Here is a 21,427-nt window from a genome sequence, read left to right on the forward strand (position 1 = left end):
CTGCTGTTGAAAATTTATTGTTTCAAACTATCCTTGATTAAAAAATTTTATTACAAAACTCAGCTGATTGCTTGTATTTGTAGTAGTGGTAGAACTGGTAGTTATCAGTCAGTACAGTAGTTCAGATAAATTATTCAGTCAACAACAACGCTGTTAACTGTTCAGTGTTTGCTACGAATTTTTATAAGTATTTAGTGTAATTTGGTAATTTCTATTGAACCAAAGTGCTTTTCATCAATCCCATCATATAATTATAATAGCTCAAAGGAGTCTCTTCAATAAAATTAATTTCTCAACATCTTGTAACTCAAGCAAATAAAAATGTTTTAGGTTAGCTGTGTATGAGTAAGCGCTATGACGAAGACGTTGAGTTTAGAAAAGAACTGTTTACAAACTGTGATTAGACTTTCTTATCTCTTTTTCTAATTAAACATGGCCTTTTTTGGGAAAAAGAAAAATCAACAAAACTATAAAGCTATTCTAGAAAAGAAATTGTATTTGGTAAGATACTATTAAGCTATTGATAATAGCCTACCATAATTGAAATAAAAACCCTATCAATAGAATACATTATATTGAACTTAAATATTTTCATAAAAATTACTATTTCAGTCATTTTGAATTTACTAGGCCAAGTCAGTTTTACCTTCATTTTTTTAAATGCTGAAAATAATTATGAAATTGTATTCTTTATTATATATTTTTCTTGTTACAAACAAAAATACTAACTTACCCTACCTTGAACACCTTAATAAACAATGAACACACGAAAGCCAAGGATCCTGGATTTGGTAGAATACCTGGATTATACGTTTGATTCATCTTTATCAGGCTGAGAATATATTTACTGTGGTCAACCATTATATTATCTTGTTTGCTCTGTTGCATCCAAGAAATAATCTCACTGACAATAAAATGAGACAAACACCCCTACAACAGCAAAAGAAAAATTGAAAATAGCAATTTTTCTGTCTGTCAAGGAAAATTGTCTTCTGATACATGAACAAAAATTAAGACCTGGTCAATTGAGTTACAATTTTACTTATTTAAACATCATCTGAACCTCAAGTGATAAATATGATGCTTTTAGAGCCGAGGATATCTTGATGAATGTTAAAAATTTCCAATTATGAGTGGTTTATATGTTTTTCTAAGTAAATATAAATCATATATTAACCAAGGATTAAGTCATGTACACATTCAGTCACAGTTCATCCAGATCTCTGGTCATGACTAAGGAAATATGTATGAAATAAATAACTAAAGCTAATTTATTGGTTTTCAGGCAGGAGTGGATCCAGAACCAGTGTTTGACTTATCTGAATGTGATCTGAAAAGAGTTCCCTCAGGAATATTTTCATTATGCAAAGTTATGAGGAAAGAATGCTTATTATTGCAAGTAAGTAAGGCATTGAATAATAAATTTGATGCATTGAGCTTACTCTAATGTTTGATAAATTAATCAAGTTTCAAGTATTGTTTGATAACAATTGTAGTACTCCCGGGACACTGGGGCAGTATAATGCTATAGTCGATAAATTTTTGAGATCACATTTAAATATGAATTTTGTTTGAATTTTTTCTAACAAAATAAATCCAGTGTGGGACACAAACACTACTTTCCATAGTTTACCTGTGTATGATAAACTCAATATTTATTTATTTTCTTAAATTAAGAACCTACACTACTGTATTGAAAAAATCCAAACTTGCTCTTCTAAAAACTTGATTCAACTAGAGGTATTTTAATCGTTGAATCTAAATCGTCAGTGTCCAGGGTGCAAACATAGTAGAGCAGGAAAAGTAGCTTCAAGCTTTAGAGTGTTGAATGAAATTGAATCTTGCCACACTCAGTTGGCGAATTGTGAAGCACTATGTGCAGATACTTGCATTACATTTAAAGGTGCGTACAGACTTTCGCTCTGCTCCGCAATCGAACTTCACTCGAGCATATCGATTGATGATCGACCGGGGAGCAAGAGTGGAACGCGAGAAGAGCGTGTAACAGAGGTGTAACATCTTGCGTAACGTTCATGATCGGAGCGAGTTCCGCACTTGTGGGAATAATGTTGGAGGCGCGTATATCTGTACGCACCTTAACACTCTCAACTTTCACCGATCCAATACGCTTGCATCATAATGAAGGTTAATATACCATTGTAAATAGCATGCTATATTCATTTCATTTTTCTATTAACGGAAACGTATAATAGATAGTTTATGCTTGTAATTATTATAAAATGTCTTTGTTTTATAGTGCAATCAACTTGTGAGCCTGGAAGGAGGGGGGAATATTGGAGATTTGGAACTGATTATAAAATTGAATCTTCATAGCAACAAGCTGACAATGCTGCCTGAAGGAATAGGCTCTCTAAAGAATCTGGTGGTGAGTCTTTATTTGATTCCGTTAAATTCACGTCAAATCAAACTACTAATATGTTTCTTCTTGGCGACTTTTTAATTGAATAGAAAAGAAGCCGTATATATCATATCTCTGACTTTATTTATATTGTATTGTAAAACAAATGATAGGGAAAGTCAAAACTCTAAAAAATATTTCAGTCTCAATATATATTTTAAGAAACTATTTTTGTGCAGCCTACTGTATTTTTCAGCTTTATTACTTTAGTAGTCTTAATATTGGAGTCTGATATGCAAATTTATATTAACTTGAAACAATCACCTGTATATAAGATAATCACTGTTTATCTGCCTCTATCTTCCTCTTTAATTTTTGTTTTCATTTTCAGGATCTAAATGTCAGCCAGAATAGCTTGAAAGTACTTCCGAACAGTGTCTGTGAATTGCGATCTCTCCGAAGTTTAGACGTGTCTTTCAATAAATTGAAATGTCTTCCATCGAATATTGGCCGCCTCAGAAAATTGCACTCGCTACATTTGAATGGCAATCCAAAGCTCGTTTCTTTGCCTAATACGCTCGGATTACTTTCTCATTTGAGAGATTTGAGGTTAGATACGGAAATTATAGATTATCCACCCAACGAAGTTACCGCAAATGGAGTCGAGGCTGTCCTTGATTTTTTGTCAAAAGGTATGTTATGGCCAGTCCATACTCACTTGATACCTGAATTTTTTGTCGTTGACCGGGAGAACCAGATAGACTGTGTCAGTGAATGGCCCTTTTCACATACATCGATTTCTCGTGTATACGACACCTAGAATGTCCTCCGATTGTCGGCACGTCAACTCAATCAGACAATCGGAGGTGTCTGATCGGATTGCTTTCTCATTCGAGAAATTTGAGGGTACATACGGAAATTATAGAGTATCCACCAAGAGAAGTTAGCGCGAATGGAGTTACCCAACATTCTAGGTGTTGTGTGTCGGTGAAAAATCGGTGCGTGTGAAAACGGCTATTCTTAGGGACCTTGGGGTACTCTCCCTTAGATGGCAGTGAATGTCAATTAAAAATAACACTCAAACAAATTCTGACTGTTGAAAACGTCAACTTAGAGCACACGTCCACAAGTTGAAATGTTTTGTCAAAGATAAAATGCTTCTCAGCCGATACAATTTTAGAAGTTTGAACCGGCATTAAAATTATACAAAACAACTTGTATATCATACTATATTGAGATTCATGCTGTCAGCATTGGTTGAATGCGAAGTATTGTTATTTTATAATGATTGTTCAAAGTGAATCATCATCAAAGAGTATCTCATCACAAATCGACTAGAATCAGCAATAAAACATTAATTAAGAAGAGATAATAGTAACAAAATTGAAAAATATACAGCTCTAAGTATCTTACGGAATAGAAAATTCTAAACTGTGTCAATTTATTGTACCATATAAAAATATTGGAATAGAGCTATTCCTCTATAATTGTACTATGAAGATTATTGCTCAAAAATTATGAAGGTATTGAAATTTTCCTTTCTTTAGCATCAAAAGAACAATCAAGCTGAGCAGAAAAAGTTGTATAATTAAAATTCAGTGGTAGGAGGAGCCATTCTTACTGTATAATTCGGTACAGAAATATAAAAAAATATTAGTCAATTTTATAAATTATTTTTACAGTATGATAGTTTTATCATATTAAAATATAATAAAAATAGTGTCTATAGAGTGGTCCACGTTATAATGGCAGTAGAAAAGCAACGTTGCCGATTCTCTGCCTTGTCACTGCCTTCTATAGAATATAGCTGATACAGTTATATCTGAAGTAATATCAACTTCTTGTTAAAAGATGATCAACGTGTACATCCGTTAAACGTGCATATGTTGTTTTTCTATTATGTTTTCCTTATATTCGCATGTGCCCTCTGTAAACATTATGTCAATCTTTTTATGCTAGGCCTATTTTCCTTGATTAACTCCATCCAATTCACTTTTACCGTATTCATGTACATAGGTTCTTTTTGTAACATTCAATTGAGTGAGAAAAGATTGATGATTATGACGTAATTCCATTTCCAGTTATTCATTGATTCTTCTTTTAGGTTGTGATTATACTAGTCCAGAATTTGAACTAAGCAATGCTGATTCTATTGGAGTGCAAGAAAATTTGACGAAACATATTGATTTTGAGGCTGATGATGACTTATTTCAGGTACACTTGAATGTCATTGTTTTTTTTTAAATTTGAACATCATATTTATTTTATTGTGGATTTTAGTTTTGTAGATGTAGACAATATTATCCATTCTTTTGAATCAGTTATCATCCAATTTTTATCATTGTACCTTTTCGGTTATAAATTGTTACATTTTTTCACTTATCAATTAATAATTTTTCTCTTGAATTTCCACTTTTTGTTAATATCAAGTTAATATTTCTTTCTGTTTGTTATTTTTTCTAATCACTTCAACTTTGAATTGCAAATGAAAACTATATTCGTGAATATTAGAAGAGTTTCTCTGATTCTCCAACTTGGTATTTATCAAGTTAAAATTTATTTCTTAGCTTATTATATTCAAAAGATGCAATTTTGTCGTTAAAAACATTAATGATAGAAGGAGAGTCTTACAACAAAGAATAAAGATTAGTTATTGAGATTATTACAAATGTATCATTAAGATTAATTTGTTTTCAATCTAAATAGACCACTATGTTTTAAAATAATTTAGAATGAATTATTTCCTTACACTTTGGAATTTTAATTTATTGGTATTATCATCTCATTTTACATTTTATCGGTATTCTGAACTCATATTATCATTCTGTAGACAATAAGTTATGTTTTATGAGTTTTGCGTTATCAGTGTTACCATTCAAAAGTTGGATTCAAAATACTTTTCTTTGATATTACCAGTAAAGTCAAAAAGAGCTTTTCCCGTTGTAATTATTTATCATTATCATACTCGGTATTTGGTCGATAGATAAGTTTTATTAATTTTACACTATTATTTATTTTGCCATATTGTTTCTTTATTTTCATGTTTTCAATCGTTACTCTAATCTAATAATAGATCTCATCTTATTTTGTTTTAGGAAAAAGTAAGAAACTTGGCTAGAGAAAAGGCACGTATTTGATGTTTTTATTTTTCACCTTTTTCTTATTCTATCACTTTTTCACACTATTGCACAATTTATGATTATCTTCATGGTTGTTGTTCAAGTTTGAATGTTGAGTTCTTGAATGTGAAGGGAATATTGATTCTTTGTAAGTTTTGTGAATTAGTAATGTTGATTCGATTCAATTTTATGATATTTTTGTCTATCAAACTTTTTTTGATTGACATAATACTTTAATGTAAATTGAATTAATTGTAATCAATTGTTAAACTTTTGTGATTGACATATTAATTTCAATGTAAATTCATTATAAAAATCAATTTTCTACATAGTTTGATAGATTTGAGTACGTCTTTTCTATATACGTTGAATGTTCATTACACAGCCTACATAATTCATTTGCATAATTCTTTTGCATTTTAAAAATTTTCCTCAAATATTTTTGTATGGAATGTTCAACAATTTCGAACGAAACTTTAAATTGAACTAAGATTTATTCTTTCTATAATCTTTACAGTTATTTCGAGTATCTTTCTTCCAAAATCACATACCGTGCATTGTTTCTTTTATTATGTATTGTATTCTATAATTTAATATTAATTCTTTTCCTTTACCGTAGTGTTTTTCTATGTCAATTCCAATTAATTAAAAATAAAATTCATTCAATTTCTTCTTCTCGAAAATAACCTTTCATATTCAATAATTTTCTCTGTTCAATATTCTATTGTCATGTTACTTCAGTTGAAAATCCTCTAAACGTCTCACGCTTTGAATTATATTATTGAATGCTATTTTCTTTGATTCCTTCATTTCTATGAATTATTTCGATGCATTATTACATTTAATTTTAATAAATTATGTGGTTTCATTTCTAGGATATGAGAATGAAAGAATTGGCTGCCATTGAACATGATTTAAAAGAACAGCAAATAAAGGAATTAGATTTCCAGAAACAACGGAAGAATGAGAAAGATGAGGTATATAAATGCTACTATATTTGTACTTCAAATCATATTTACCAAGATTCATTGTCTATAAGACATATAAGTTAATTAATTTCGATTTGGTGATATTTGAACATATTCTTAAATTTCACTTTCTCCTCATGCTATTCATTCATGCTAATTGAAAATGAACTAATAGCTTCACCTTATATAATCAGTTATATTGTTGCTGCAATTCACATTACCGGTAAATCAATATGCAATATCGTTAAATAATAAAAATTGATTTATAAATATACAAAGTGGTTCAAAATTGACCCATGAGGCTGTGTAACCTAAGCTTTATGATGTGTAGCGACTTAGTGACTTTTGGGCAACTCTGTGCATTCAATTCAAGACTTTATTCAAACAGTAAATATTTTTAATTGTAACTACATGAGAGGATTTTTTCATTTTTCAGCTTCTGAAGAATCTACTTGTGCAAGAAAACTGCCTTCAACATAGAATAGTCGAATTTCAAGCTCAAAAGGATGCTGAACGCAAAGAAGTCATTGCTCATTTTCAAAAAGGTTGGTTAACTCGTATAAAATATTAGTTTTTGCTGAGTGTGATGTCCACATAAGCTCCAGACTTGTGCAAGAGTTTTTGAAAGGATGATGATAATAATAGATGAGTGGACCTACAGGTTTAGTTGTATTCCGAAACACCGGGGAGCGACTATTTTCCGGCTTTTCATGTGGTCAGCTCCTGTCTAACGGGAGTAGCAGGCGCATTAATATTACATTTTCTGAGCGATATCTGATGTGCAAGACCACGGAGCCAGCTGAGAAAAAACTTTATAGATGAAAAAGTTCTTTTTAATACTGTACATTCCCATACATTTAAAATCCATAATATTCAAGGTCATTTAATTATAAAACCGAAAACAGTATAGTTTTTTTTAATATTTTTGTGGTTATGACAATGACAACTTGACAACTATATCCTTACAGATACTAAGACACCTGACTGCTTACAAAATGTGTGGGAACCATGAAAAAAGATAGAATAATTAGGCTGATTATACAGTAGAAAAAGTAATTTTTTTTCAAGTGATAATTTAAATTTCTAATAATTTTCCAGTTGAAGAACAGTCGGATAAAATGCTGACTGAGCTTCTGATAGCCAATAGGAAAATGATGGATCCAGCAGTTTTGGAAGAAAGAGATAGAGCACAGCGTGAAGAAATGCTCTCTCTGCAAACTTTGGATTTGAGGAGAAAGGAAGTCATAGGTTGGTAAAATAATTAGAAAAAATATCTGAAGTATGAAAATAGATTAGAAATATTATCTGCTGTCATTGAATCAACCTATTTTGATAACATATTATCCACATCAATAGTTCACATTTTTCTTATTAAAGTTGTCTGTTGAAAAAGCTGGTTATGTTTTCAAGTGGCTAATTATTTCATATTCATCTAATATTCCAAGGTATGTAGTACGGTTACTTTGGAACTAGTCACATTTAGATTTTGGGATGCTCATATTGGATGATATTTGTAATACGAAACAATTAAATTGTAGCTTAGATTATTAATAGGCATGTAAGATTCATAACAAGATGTTAAATTCTATTGCAATGTTCGATAATAAGTATCAGGATTGATTCTATGTTTCTGTTTCTTATAATCGACAAGTCCAATCGAATTTAATCTTTTTAAAAGTATATTAATCTTACAACATGCTTACATGCTTTTTATAAGTAAAGCTATTAATTCAAATAAATATTTCATTTGAAAATTCAGATCGATGATGTTGATAAATTAATACTATTGAGAAATCCATAAATAAACGAATGCAAACAAATGTTCATGTCATTTTTAATCAGTGAACTATTTACACAACATTTTTAGATGCAATGGAGAAAATGGTCGCCGAGGAATTGGAACAGACAGCAAAGATGCTGAACTATGAACTGAGCAGAGATGAAGAGGCAAGGGATATTTTAACTCGGTGAGTTTTGTTGACATTCTATAGTAAGATTCACTTAATAAACTCATAAACTCAAACTAAACTTATAAACTTAAACTAAACTTATAAACCTTTTCCTTGTTTTAAATTAGCTCATTCATAATAATCACAGCACTATACTAATATATTAATTTTTTCCACTTTCACTAAGCACTCCTAGAGGCTCACACCAGGTCTGTTGGCTTCTCCCTTTTCAATCTCCTCGTTAATGTTGAGTGGTCCAAAAGCTCGATTGCCTCAACATTTTGGTGGTCTTGTAGAGCCTCTTCAAAGGTCCTTGCTGTTTTTACAATCATCTCCTTGACTGTCTCTATTTGAAGGTCTCTGTAAAGGTCAGGCATTCCTGATGAAATATGGAGCATTTACAGCATTTCGCAGAAACTTGTTTTGGAATTATTGGATGATTCCAATGCTGTACAGCCCCACAGTTGAGCACCATACAACCAGACAGGCCTCAGTATTTGTTTGTATAGTATTTTAATATCGGGGCACCGAGCTGTGCTCGTTATTTATTTATTGATAAACAGAACTCAATTCTTTAAAATGATTGGGAAAGGACTAACAGGGACAGCCCAAAATTGTTTCTTCCCCGAATTTTGATTTATACACTATAAATATTCCAAAAAGTAAATGTTCCATACACATGAATTCAGGTGAAATTTTCAGTCCAAATATTTGAAAACATAAAAGTTCTAATGTAGATTGTTTACATACCAAATTGAATGACAAAATAACACTCACTAATCACTTAGAACTGTAAAATAATGATTAACTTTGAATATTATGATATATACCATTTCATGTCAACAACAAATCAGATTACTGTATTTTGATCGAGTCAATGAAAATTTCTCGCGAGATACGGTAAGCTAATTGATTACACAGCTGATCTTCCACACAGACACACGCATCTTCTATTATCGACAGACGAGGAAATCATCATCTGTTTTTCCAAGGATGAATTATCCTTTCCATGTCCTTCAGCGAGTGCAATCGAATTTTGATGTCATAAACCTACTATATTCCAAATTTCGTGAAAATCGTTAGAGCCGTTTTCGAGATCCGTTGAACATAAATAACTATATAACCAGATAGCCAGATAACCAGATATAAAAAAGAAAAATATAAACAGATATACAGAAATTGTCGCTTAATATAATAGGATTGTAGGTTGATAAGCTTGAATTCCTTCCTATAATGAGGTTCATGTTATAATGGCAGTGTACGATTGACAATACTGTTGCTGTCCTTTTCTATCATACAACAAAACAGTTAGCGCTATCTCCCTGTAGCTTTGCAATGTTGTCAGTTTGCCAGAATATTTTATTTTTACTTTTGACAGTGACTGTACAAAAGTAAACAATTCATTATAATTCGCCATTTTTTTCTTCATTCTATCAAAATACTTGAGTACACAAGTCGAATAATTGATTTAAAATGTATTTTTGAAACAATTAAATAATTTTTAGACATTACCGTATGAGAAAAACAAATTAAAATACCTGAAATGACATTTTAAAAGTTGATAACTAACCATCCTAGACTTCATCCATGCTTCAGTTAGCCTACACAGACCTACTCGTACCGGTATAAATAATATTGAAAAATTATTTCTGAACTATTTTCATTAAAATTACTTATTTTATATAGGATTTCTATTTTTCTATTATTTTTAAAAGAAATTGGAATAGAATACCTACCAATTAACTCAATTTCTGTTGTTTTGAAATTCAGATTGTTGTATCACAGGTTTTTAAATTAGCCGCCATTTCAGGTTTGTATAAAAATCTTATCTCAGTTATGAAAGCAAATTTTCGAATCAAATTATGGAAAAAAAATGTTCTTGATTAATTTGACATTGAATTGATAAATTATTATTAGATCAAATTTAATGGGATGAATTGAGTAACAGCTGTGTACACTCAGTGGCAAAATGGAGAGACTTGGCAACGTTTTTCTCCTATCTTTCTTCACTGCCATTATAACGTGGACCTCACTATATCAACCAATACATCATACTTGTAGTTGAGCTCATCCCTCTTTTTCTTGACATGGCTTATCCACCCAAGTTTTGCATCCAGAGAAATACCAAGACATTTTGCCTTGTTTGAATAATATGATATCATGTGGTTGTTAATTGTGACTGGTATGTGTTCATGCATGTGGTCCATCATTTATGAGATTTTGCATGACACGTCCGTTTGTATAGTTCATCTAATCTAACAATATTGATTGTAGGGTTGAAGAGGTGCAGCATCGCTTAGGGGAGGCAGCAAGCGACTTGAGCACCGGCCGGCTACATTGGTTGGCCGAAGTGGGGGCGCGCTGTGGAGGGGGCTCGTCCCCCCTCGCCCTCGGCCTCCTCTTGGAGCGCACCGACGCGCACTCGCAGGCACTCGTGTCCGAGATCACACTCGCCGAGCGGCAGTTGGCTGCACTGACTGCTGTCGAACTTATGCGGCGAAAGGTCAACACCGATCAGCTCACGGTCAGTCACTTTTCTAATCACAATTCAATAAGATACGATTTATTTATTCAACACAGCATAATATAACTACAAACTTCTTGAAATGAAGAGTCTTCTTACAATCTAATAAATAAAATGATAATTATAAATAACTACAATCATAGAATTTAGAATACCTATATGCTATATGAATACCTATATTGTGAGGTCCACGTTATAATGGCAGTATTTGATAAACATTGATATTGCTTTCCTTGTCCACACTTACTGCTGTCAAACTCATGCGACGAAAGGCCAACAATGACCAGCTCATGGTCAGTCACACAATTCAGTGAGATGAGAGCTATTTATTCAACAAAGCATATGGCTGCAATCATAGGAAAAACATATGCTGTAGTGAGGTCCACGTTATAATGGCAGTATTTGATTAACATTGTTGTTTGTGTCCTTGTCTATCATTAGGTAGCCTGACCTTGCATTTGGTTTGGAAGTGCGGTTTGTATTCCAGTCAAGACCTAAATTTATGTTCAGCAGCATTCATTAAATCTCTTCCAGTATTTTCACTACATTCAAGATTCTATGTATATATTTTAGTGAACTTTCTACTTTAGGGCACTTATTTTTTTTAAGATTCGTACAAGATAGAATGACAGAAAATATTGTATTTGGTTCAAAATTTATTCAACTCCATTATCATCATATATTCAATTTATCTCAATCAATACCTCAATTAAATTCCAATTTTCACCACAATATCAGTAATAAATATTTATTCTGTATTTTAAAGAATCTGTAATATATAACTGGGAATAGTAGAACACCTCAATAATAGTCAACATACCGATTCCTAAGAATAGGTCGAATAGAATCTTATATTTTTCAAGTTACCAAATATATCGTGTCTATTGCTATTCTTGAAGAACATTCTTAAAGAAGTTGACGACTATCAATGATTAGTTTTCTTGTTATTTTTAGAGCGAACTCTGCTCGAAACGTTTACAGTTGTCTGAAATTCTTATGGATCTTCTCGAGCAAAGGGACCAGAGGAGACAGCAATTGTTGGATACTTTGCTAGCGATACAGCAAAGTCAGGTGATTATTTTTATACCTTTTTTCCAACACCAGGTTTTATTTTTCTTCTGTTATGTGGTTGCTCAAAGGAATAAGGGCAATTTTTTATTTTTGGACTACGGCCGACGACCGAGGAAGAATACAATTGATCCTTATGGGAGTGTTTACAGATTTTCATTCTGGCAATGCGTGAGCACTCCTATGAACCAATCAATCCCTTACTAACAACCAAAGCTATCATTTCACAGTGGTCGGCCGCATCAATGAAAACTTACGTTTATCAAAAAATGTATAAAACATTATTTCTATAGTAATATAATGGGAACGCGCCAACTAAGCTCCCCGACAGTAAAGCTCCTTTTAAAACCACTTTCGAGGGGATTTACTGACGGCGTCAACTGAGCTCCTGAGAGAGGAGCTTAACAATATAATTATTTATAAACTCCCATGGACCAATCTCTTTTTAAGAACCAAAGCTATCATTATTTTCTCATTCGTCGACCGAGGTCGTATAAACGAAAACTTACCTTCATTAAAAAGTGTATGAAACATAATTATTATAAAGTATAATTATTATGAAATGTAATTAAGAACTAGAAACCCTCTTTAGTTTATTTGAAAAATGAACATTCTCTCATCAAATTGTGTGAAATATAAGATAAGCACAGATTACACCTGTGCTAATAGTGGATGTTTTTGTAATGTTCTGGCTTCAAATTTATCAAGTTTCAAAATATTTTCCAATTTATTAATATAATGCAATTTCAATTGTAATAATTTATCTTTTCACCTTTCTGACTAACCAAGATACAACTATTTTACTATAATATATATTTGAACTGTAAATTTCTGTGGTTATTATGAAAACTTTTTATATAACCTCATTTGAACTTTTTTTTTATAAAAATTAGGGAGAGAAACAGTTTTTGGTTCATCCTGTGGATTCTCTCCTTATAATTCGTTTTATGTTGTAATTGCGTGATTGGAATACATGGAATAAATGAAAAACATTTAAAATGTAATTATTATCCGATATAATTTATGGAGATGGAATTTTTATCTTATAGTATTTATAAAAATACAAATATTTTTCTAAAATGCATTTACATTTTTGAAAAGCAATTAAGATTATTTCTTGAAACTCAATTATTATTTGATAGCATTTATGATTTTTCTGTATTATTCCTTGTGTTTGGTTTAGGCGAATTGCTCGGAAGACCTTTGGTTGCAGCAGTACCAACGCCTGATGGACCGGTGTCCCCAGTCCCTGCAACAGATGCTCGATCCTCTTCTGGTGCACTGCTTGGTGCAGCTCAACGCCATTCACTGTCTTCCTTTACTATCAGCTGGCCTTGCCTCCTCTGTTGACGGCCTCGATCAGATTGCTTTAGAAAAGGTTAGTGCATTCGACTACTTTCGATTTTTATTTAGTTCTTTATGCATGAAAAGTTTGAGCGGCCTACACGGTCAATATTATTGTACAGAATAGTACTCACTTATAATATCAGGCCATAGTGTCTATGACGTGTTTATCCTAGTTGTCTATCATCTATATAATAAGAGGGAGTAGGGTTGTGTTTGTTCGCATCAAAACATATCAACTTTTGGATTGCATACCGGAAAAACGGGAATGATAAGATCTCCAAATTTTGCAAATAAATTCTAAAAATATCAATCTCGTGCAGCTCAAAGCCCAAATTTTAATTTTCCTTCTAGATTTTTCAGAATTAATATTCAAATTCCATTCATGGGATATGAATAGCCTACATACCATATGTTAATATAGAACTATAATCTAGAAAGAAGCAGATGGTTAAAATTTATAACTAAATTACTAACCAGTCCAATTTTGTCAAGTTGGCATTAAGTTGAGGAAGATTTCTAAACAAGATTCGAGTTCTGTCACTTTATTAGATTAGCACCAAGTTGAAGAACTTATCTATACTATAATAAAGGAAAGAACTGGCTCATACACGTAGGGGATAGGAAAATTATGTTTAAACTCTTCAAGATACCACTCGGTCAAGTTTTCAGTTAGTTAAGTTTTAAAATAGACCCTTGCGGAGCACGGGTTACCTGCTAGTATTTTTTTAAGCAGGTACTGATATTCTACAGTAATATTGAATGTCTAGGGAGCGCTTAATACAATAGAAAACTAGAAAAATAGTCCAAAACCTCTCTTCTCTAGTGATATTCGGGAACGGAATAGTGAGGGCTAAAAGTATGTTTTTTCATACCCAATTATTTCATGATTATGTATTTTTATCATTGTTGAATGAATGAATAAATATTCATTCAAACTTTCAGCATTGGTTGAATGGGAAGCATATATGTTAAGCGACAATGGACACGTCAATGTCAGGCTTCTTTTTCACACACTCTTTTGTTAAGCCCCTCTGCACACAGGGACAATAGTCATGTCCAATATATACCTGCTCATTAGTGGCGGCTACTAAAATTCCGTCTCTTGACCGTGTGAGAAAGGTTGCTAAAATGCCCCTGTGTTATGGTGTTTAAAATCACTCTGTATTATACAACAGCTATAAACTTCCAGAATTAAGATTAGATATTATTTAATACTTTCAGATATTAATAGACAAGGTGAACTTTGACGTGAATTTCAAAAACATCCGTTCACCAATGCTCAATAACTAAGAAATATACTTCTTGTGTAGTCTTTTCCAATTTCTATTTGGAATGTTGAGTTTGTTAAATTTGTGTTGCAGATGGGTGTCTCTAGCGGTGACAGAGAGTTGATTTTGAGTGCACTGGCCATGTACAGAGAGAAACAAGCGAGTCAGTTTGTGCCTTCTGCCCCTGAGTTGGTTCAGACTCCTGACATGCAGCCCTCCGCTCCCCCTCTACTGCCAACTGAAGATGAATCCACCTTTGAGAATGATGGCTGTAGCTGTATTGTGTGCATGGAAGGAGCTGTAAGTGTGTTATATCTTCATTTGTCTAATTATTTATAAATTACTCTGTTGCATATCCATACTTTTTCACTATTAAAATTAAACTAAAATTTACTTTTTCACTCCATAAGTGTTTTTAAAATTTAAGTTTAATTTATAAATTAATTATTAATTCAGTCTTATATTTTTGTTCATAACATTTTTGTATTATAGTATAAACATTTTTTAAGAGTATTTTGTTCATGTAAATCAGTTTTTAGGTAACTGAAAGATGTTAATCAAAAGGCTTTTATTTGCAATAATTTGTAAAATGGATTTGTAATCATGTACCGGTAATTTATCTACAAAACTTCTTCGCTGCTCTACAAAATTGATTTGGTTTTCAACACAATTTCAAAATAATAAGAGAGATTATGAGTATGTCTTTTAAAAGCGAATTTTGTAGTTTAGATTGCAAAAAATGAGAATAATTTGAAAGAATTACCCATTCAATTGATTAAGAGCTTTCAAATTGCTGATAGGCAATTGAATATTGTTCACTTATGAACAATAGAATTCGTAATCAATTTAATTCACTGCAAAACCTGAATTTTAGATTCCTTAGGTTACTTGATTTTCCAGAATTAATTATTCAATGTCTCCAACAGAAAACCATTTAAAACTCGGTCTATTTTAAGATCCTAATTCACTGGTATCAGTAGTATCAGAGGGTAAAGATAATATTATTTATCTTGAAATAAAACATAATAGGTATGCTGTAATTTATCATCATTTAAATTATAATTCTATCTATGCCGTTGTTCCGTTGCAAAGCACGGGTAAAATAATAATAAATTCCAATAGTGAATTGAATTCAAAACTGTCTGCATTGATAATATTGAACTACATTAAGGTAATATTGATAACCTTAAAAATAGTTTGATTCACTTGAAACTGTAAGTATTCGTCCAATGCTGACTGTGACTCTCACTCATGTAGTTTAACCATATATAATAAGATTCAATTAAAGTCAGTTGAAATGATAGGAATACATTGTTGCCACTTCTCCGTTTCCACCGCCCTCATAAGTAATCTTCAATTCCTTGTAAATCTGATCAGATTTTTAATTGCTGATTCTTGTTAATAATTATTTTTTTTATCTCAAAATATATAGTAGTTTAATAGTTTAATATAGTATAATAGTTTATTCGTCTAGAAATAATACTTTTCCCAAGATTTAATAAAACATTTTCGTTGAGATGGAATATTTTGGTAGTTCATCTTGTTCATCAGACTTCTACATAGTCTAAAAACCATTCGGCAACGGTGCGGAGTTGAAAAAGATAGAGCTATCTCTACTTTGTCTGATGACAGACAAGGATAGCAATGCGATGGTCAGATGCAGACTTTATAACTTGAATCTTACTATAGGCTGATAGGGATAATATTGATAATATCGAATATATCTGAATTCTATAAATGTCCTGATATAATCTAACTTTTTTGTGTTTTTCTTTTCAGTACGAAGTTGTTTTCATTCCTTGCGGGCACCTTTGTGTGTGTGTGAATTGTGCTTCTTACCTGAAAGACTGTCCGCTGTGCAGAGCTACTATAGCCCAGAAGATACGTGCCATTGTGCCTTGAAAGTAAATTATATTAATATTTCTCACTTCTTAATAAGGTATGTTCTAAGGACCAACTGTTATAAGCTATGATTTTGAATTTCATTGAACCTCAAACATCAACATTATCCTCAGCGAAATGAAAAAAATCATTTCCCATGGAAGTTTGAATGTTGGAAGATTCAGGATCCAAATCGAATTGCTATAAATATTAAAGGATAGAGTAAACTCTGAATAAAAATATCAGCATCATCCTAAGCGTAATAGGAAAATTAATACTTTTTTTATTCACCTTAATCCTATGATTTCCAAAATATTTTTTTCAAACATTGAGAGGTGACCGGCTGTATAAATTTTAATCAGTGTTTTAATCAATAATTACAATCGTTTTATGTGATTTAAGAAGTAATTCAATACTAAATTTTATAATCCTACTATTGGGTAGTATTCTATCGCTTCCTGTTATCATTTATATTTTTGTATCATAATTCAGTAACTCGTTGAAATTTGTGAATTCTGGAATACCGTACAGCTACCGTACGATAATCATTCACTTTTTTTTCATCAAGTTACTGGACGGCTGAACGCAATTTTTGTGAAAATGTTTGTTTGGCATGTTCACTCCTGTCTTTGAATTATAGTGAGGTTCACGTTATGTCAGTGGAAAAGATAGAACAACAGCGTTGCCAATTCTCTGCCTTCTATAGAAGATAGCTGATACTGGTATATCTGATGTAAGACCAACTGTTCATTCTTGTTAAAAATAATCAAGAAAATATATTTTCCTCCACCTACTGGCTAAAGTACTTACTTTACTCCCTGAAACATAAAGTGTCACTTTTTCGCTCTCGGTAGTAAAAAACAGAAAAACTCCCTAGGGAGTAAAAGTGACTCCATTTAAATAACATGGGAAGCATCTCTATTTTAAAAACTTACATTATAATAGGTTAGAAGGTCTAAGCTCAGATGAGAAAGCATAAAGAGGTGTCTGTCACTGAGTCAACTGAATTCAATACCACAACCAGAAATTTTATCAACTCATGAAATATGTGTTTGTATCTTCTTCTATATATATAAAAGCGAAATGGCACTCACTCACTGACTGACTCACTCACTCACTCACTCACTCACTCACTCGCATAACTAAAAATCTACCGGACCAAAAACGTTCAAATTTGGTAGGTATGTTCAGTTGGCCCTTTAGAGGCGCACTAAGAAATCTTTTGGCAATATTTTAACTCTAAGGGTTCTTTTTAAGGGTTTAAAGTTCGTCTTTTAGCATGTATATTCTTCTTCTCCCAATCTCTTAATTATAATTGAAATTTCCATATCATATGTTATTATAGAACTATAATCTAGATAGAGTACCTCTTCGAAACAGTTGTTAACTGGCAACTAAATTGATAATTTTGTTAGGTTGGCATTAAGTTGAGTTGACTTTGTTAGGTTGGCACCAAGTTGAAGATTTAAATGCATTTATCGCGGAAAAATTGATTGGGCACTGCTACTTCAATCCTGGGAATATTATATTACTAGCAGTCAGGCTCGCTTCGCTTGCCATATCCGTTTAGCCAGACGTTTAGTCTGGATCCCCGACTGGATCGTCCTAACATATGATAAAAATGCTCAAATGAAAAATGCTTATTTCATTCTTGGACGATCCAGTCGGGGGTCCAGGGGGGCGGAGCCCCTTTGCTAGACGGATATGGCGAGCGAAGCGAGCCTGACGGCTAGTGATATTATATTCTTAATATTAGTAGACGATAAAAATTTATACAATTTTTAAAATATCTTATTCTATTCAAAATACCAGTCAACAAATATTTTTGATCTGCAATTCAAATCTGAACCGCGTGATCTGGAGTCAGCCATTTTTGGTAAACACCCAGCTGATATAATAAATTGTTACAACTTTAGCCGATAGATAGCGCAATCGGCAGTGCCAATCAGACGGCCGGTTTTTAGGTTTTAGTTTTTTAGGTTATGTTGTTAGGAAACATTGTCACCAATACGTAAGTTATTAAAATTATTTTATTTGCAGTTTCTATAAAAAAATGTAGATGGAGGAAAAATGTTGTGTACATCACGAGTGAAAAATACTTTTTCTCCCTCAGGAAAATTGTTGCCCTCGGCTTCGCCTCGGGCTTCAAACTTTTCCCTCAGGGAGAAAAAGTCATACTTTTCACTCTAGATATACAAATAACTATTTCTCAATGATTTCATAATAAATGTTCATTAATTAAATTAAATATTTAGTTAATTAATTATTTTTTCACATAGTTGAAAAACGATCTTGCGACGTTACACAGCTAGAAAAGGATAGCCCTATCTCCTTCTTCTAATTATAGACAAGGATAGCACAAGGAATACAAATGCTGTCATTGTAACATGAACCTCACTATAGAACCCAACTTTGTAGATCCACTCTCGCTAAAAATAGAAATTATTTTACAAATATATTGTGAATCTTATGAGGCAGATTTATAATCACAAATTTCTCCATAATAAATAGATTTACTGTATTAGAAAAGACAATTCTATTCTTCTATAATTAATTGGCTGTGAAAAATAATGTTGTATTCTATTTCAAAAAAAATTGCAACTAGATTAATTTCTAGTTTTATTGGTAATGATTTACGATTCAAGATAATAATTATTTAGCACCTAAAAATCTGTTTCTATATTATACATATTCAAAATGAGTTTTTCTACCTTTCAATTTTAAAACAATTGAGAACCTAGTTTCGGTTGTTGCAACATTTTAAATCTCCAGAAAGCACTAGTCTTGATATTTTCTAGGTTTGAGTTGAATTACCTGGATGGTATCTCAATAAGCTCTTTTTACATGACTCACTTAATGCTGCGTGCATTCAACGCTAGTTTTTTAACAGTTGCTTATTTTATCTCAAACAGCTCTATTTTTTGTTCGCTCCTAATGGATTGATTGAGTTGAGATAAAGAATTACTAGAATTATTATACTAACACCTAACATTAGTTCCATACTTTTTTGAATTTTTATTAAAATAGTCTTGTTCGAAAGTTTTACTCTTGACTTAAGTCATTGTTATTTCGTCTCTAAATATTGCCTCAACATTTATTATTCGCTTATTGCGAATATTTTAAAGATCAATTATAATTTTAGTTCTATAGTTATAAAATAGAATGTTTAAAACAACTAATCATAGAGATTTTAAGTATTATTCCATTAAATTTAGTAATTGTAGGTAGTCTAAATTTGGTTAACATGAAATTTAGTAGTTAAATTTTATACTATGTACTAAGATTTCGATGGTAGGTTCTCTCAGCTTGTTACATGAGTCAATTGCATTCCATACTTACATAATTAGTTTAATGATTTGCTAAATTAGTTTTAATGTTTGATTTCAAACTGTGGAAAGTTGATTTCTGTTCTTCACCTCACAATCTTATAACTATTTTGCATTTTATTTTGCAATTATTTCTAAATGTATTTTATGGGTATTAAGTTTCTCCTTCCTTGAAAATTGTTCTAATCATTCATTCATTCATATCATGACCTTACCAAAGAAAGGGTTTATCATTTATTTGATAAATTTGAATTGTATTTTCATATTATCAGTACTGTAATTAATTTAGATGAATGACTTCCATTGCTAGCTTAGTTAATATGTAGTTAGAATATAAAAATGTAATATTTCAATTAAAATATTATTAAACACAATAAATCCCACTCTTGATCAGAGGTCTTGCCTTGATTTATGTTTGTGAAAATATTGTTTATAGTCAGATTCACTTCTATCTGTCAGCCCTGGTCCATGCTGCCAGTTTGAAATGAATCTCAATATATATATATCGATTTAGAAATCGAGACTAGTCGAGTATAGAAATATGTTTATTGTTAGTTTAATCTTATTTAGTAATTAATCATTGTTATTTACTCTCCAATTATTGGGTTGAAATTATTTCTTGGTAAGCTACCTATCAAATGAGCAATTCAAAAACAAAAACCAGTTGGATTTTCAAACTCTTTTATGAAATTGAAATTAGTCATGTAGCCTAATTGAAAAAAAATCTACAAAGGTTTTTACTTGGCTTGCATTGTAGTAGTTCTATGAAATTTACTTGGAATAACTGTTTAGTGTTACTCGATTCAATTGAAGCTTATCCCAAGTAGGTGTTGATTATTGGTATTGATCATGAATAATTTAGAAATATATACTTATGTAATTGTTTTCATCATGTTTTTATTCTATTAATTATTTGAGTATCATATTTTTATACACAATCATATAAAATATTCTATTTACACACTCATATTATCTATCGTAAGTTATTTTATGAAACCAAATTAATTATTTGTATTGATTTTGAACATATTACTTAGTTCCTTACCGTACTTGATAAACTATATTAAATTGTGGTGCTATCTCATTCTTTTATCTTTGGTATTTATGGCCATAGATCATAAATTAATGTAATTATTATTGAATTGCACTTTCTTTAGGGAATAGTGATTACATTTTCAATTTTCATAGACGATTGCGCAATGCAGTTAACACTGAATTATTTATGTTTCTGTTACAAAACTGAAGAATCATGTTAAGGCCCGATTGGGGAGTCCGATCTCACAAGATGTCTACTGAATAATAATCAATCTCTGAATTTGTGACAAAGCTTTCTAATTGCTATAGATCCAAGCAATATATTTCTGTTACAAAAACTATGAAATCGCACAAGTCTTCATTGTCTCTAATTCAATAAACATTATTACTGTATGAGCATTTGGGTATTGTTTTATTTAATCAATTTAATTCAAATAGTGATAATGATAAAAAACAGATTATATATAGTTAACTACAGTTTTATTACTATGTATAGTGAAGTAAAGTCTGATGATGATAATTAGTTGGGCTGTATTGAGAACAATAATTAACTTGAAATCTCCTCTTGCTCTAACGTGAGATT

General features: G+C 31.5%; 1 protein-coding gene across 2 annotated transcripts; it reads left to right on the top strand.

Moving 5' to 3' along the window:
* The first annotated feature begins 116 nt into the window (after positions 1-116).
* LOC111050483 (E3 ubiquitin-protein ligase LRSAM1) lies at positions 117-16,626 on the top strand. Of its 2 annotated transcripts, XM_022336819.2 has the most exons (15): positions 117-501; positions 1,286-1,399; positions 2,258-2,386; positions 2,751-3,051; positions 4,464-4,573; positions 5,455-5,484; positions 6,354-6,455; positions 6,883-6,991; positions 7,545-7,694; positions 8,314-8,413; positions 10,670-10,919; positions 11,874-11,990; positions 13,171-13,365; positions 14,696-14,902; positions 16,382-16,626. In XM_022336819.2, exons 1-15 carry the CDS (start codon positions 433-435, stop codon positions 16,502-16,504), a joined length of 2,106 nt encoding a protein of 701 aa, XP_022192511.2. In that variant the 5' UTR covers positions 117-432; the 3' UTR covers positions 16,505-16,626. The 2 variants fall into 2 exon arrangements, with proteins under 2 accessions (XP_022192511.2, XP_039286981.1); XM_039431047.1 differs by lacking the exon at positions 5,455-5,484.
* Positions 16,627-21,427: the final 4,801 nt, after the last annotated feature.

Source organism: Nilaparvata lugens, chromosome 6, assembly GCF_014356525.2.
Source record: "Nilaparvata lugens isolate BPH chromosome 6, ASM1435652v1, whole genome shotgun sequence".
In the NCBI taxonomy this organism is placed as follows: Eukaryota; Metazoa; Arthropoda; class Insecta; order Hemiptera; family Delphacidae; genus Nilaparvata; species Nilaparvata lugens.

Excerpts from the sequence above, each read along its gene's own strand:
- LOC111050483 (XM_022336819.2), top strand. The coding sequence starts at position 433 with ATGGCCTTTTTTGGGAAAAAGAAAAATCAACAAAACTATAAAGCTATT. Across the intron at positions 3,052-4,463 it reads CCTTGATTTTTTGTCAAAAG|GTTGTGATTATACTAGTCCA; the intron begins GTATGTTATGGC and ends TTCTTCTTTTAG. Across the intron at positions 14,903-16,381 it reads TTGTGTGCATGGAAGGAGCT|TACGAAGTTGTTTTCATTCC; the intron begins GTAAGTGTGTTA and ends TTTTCTTTTCAG.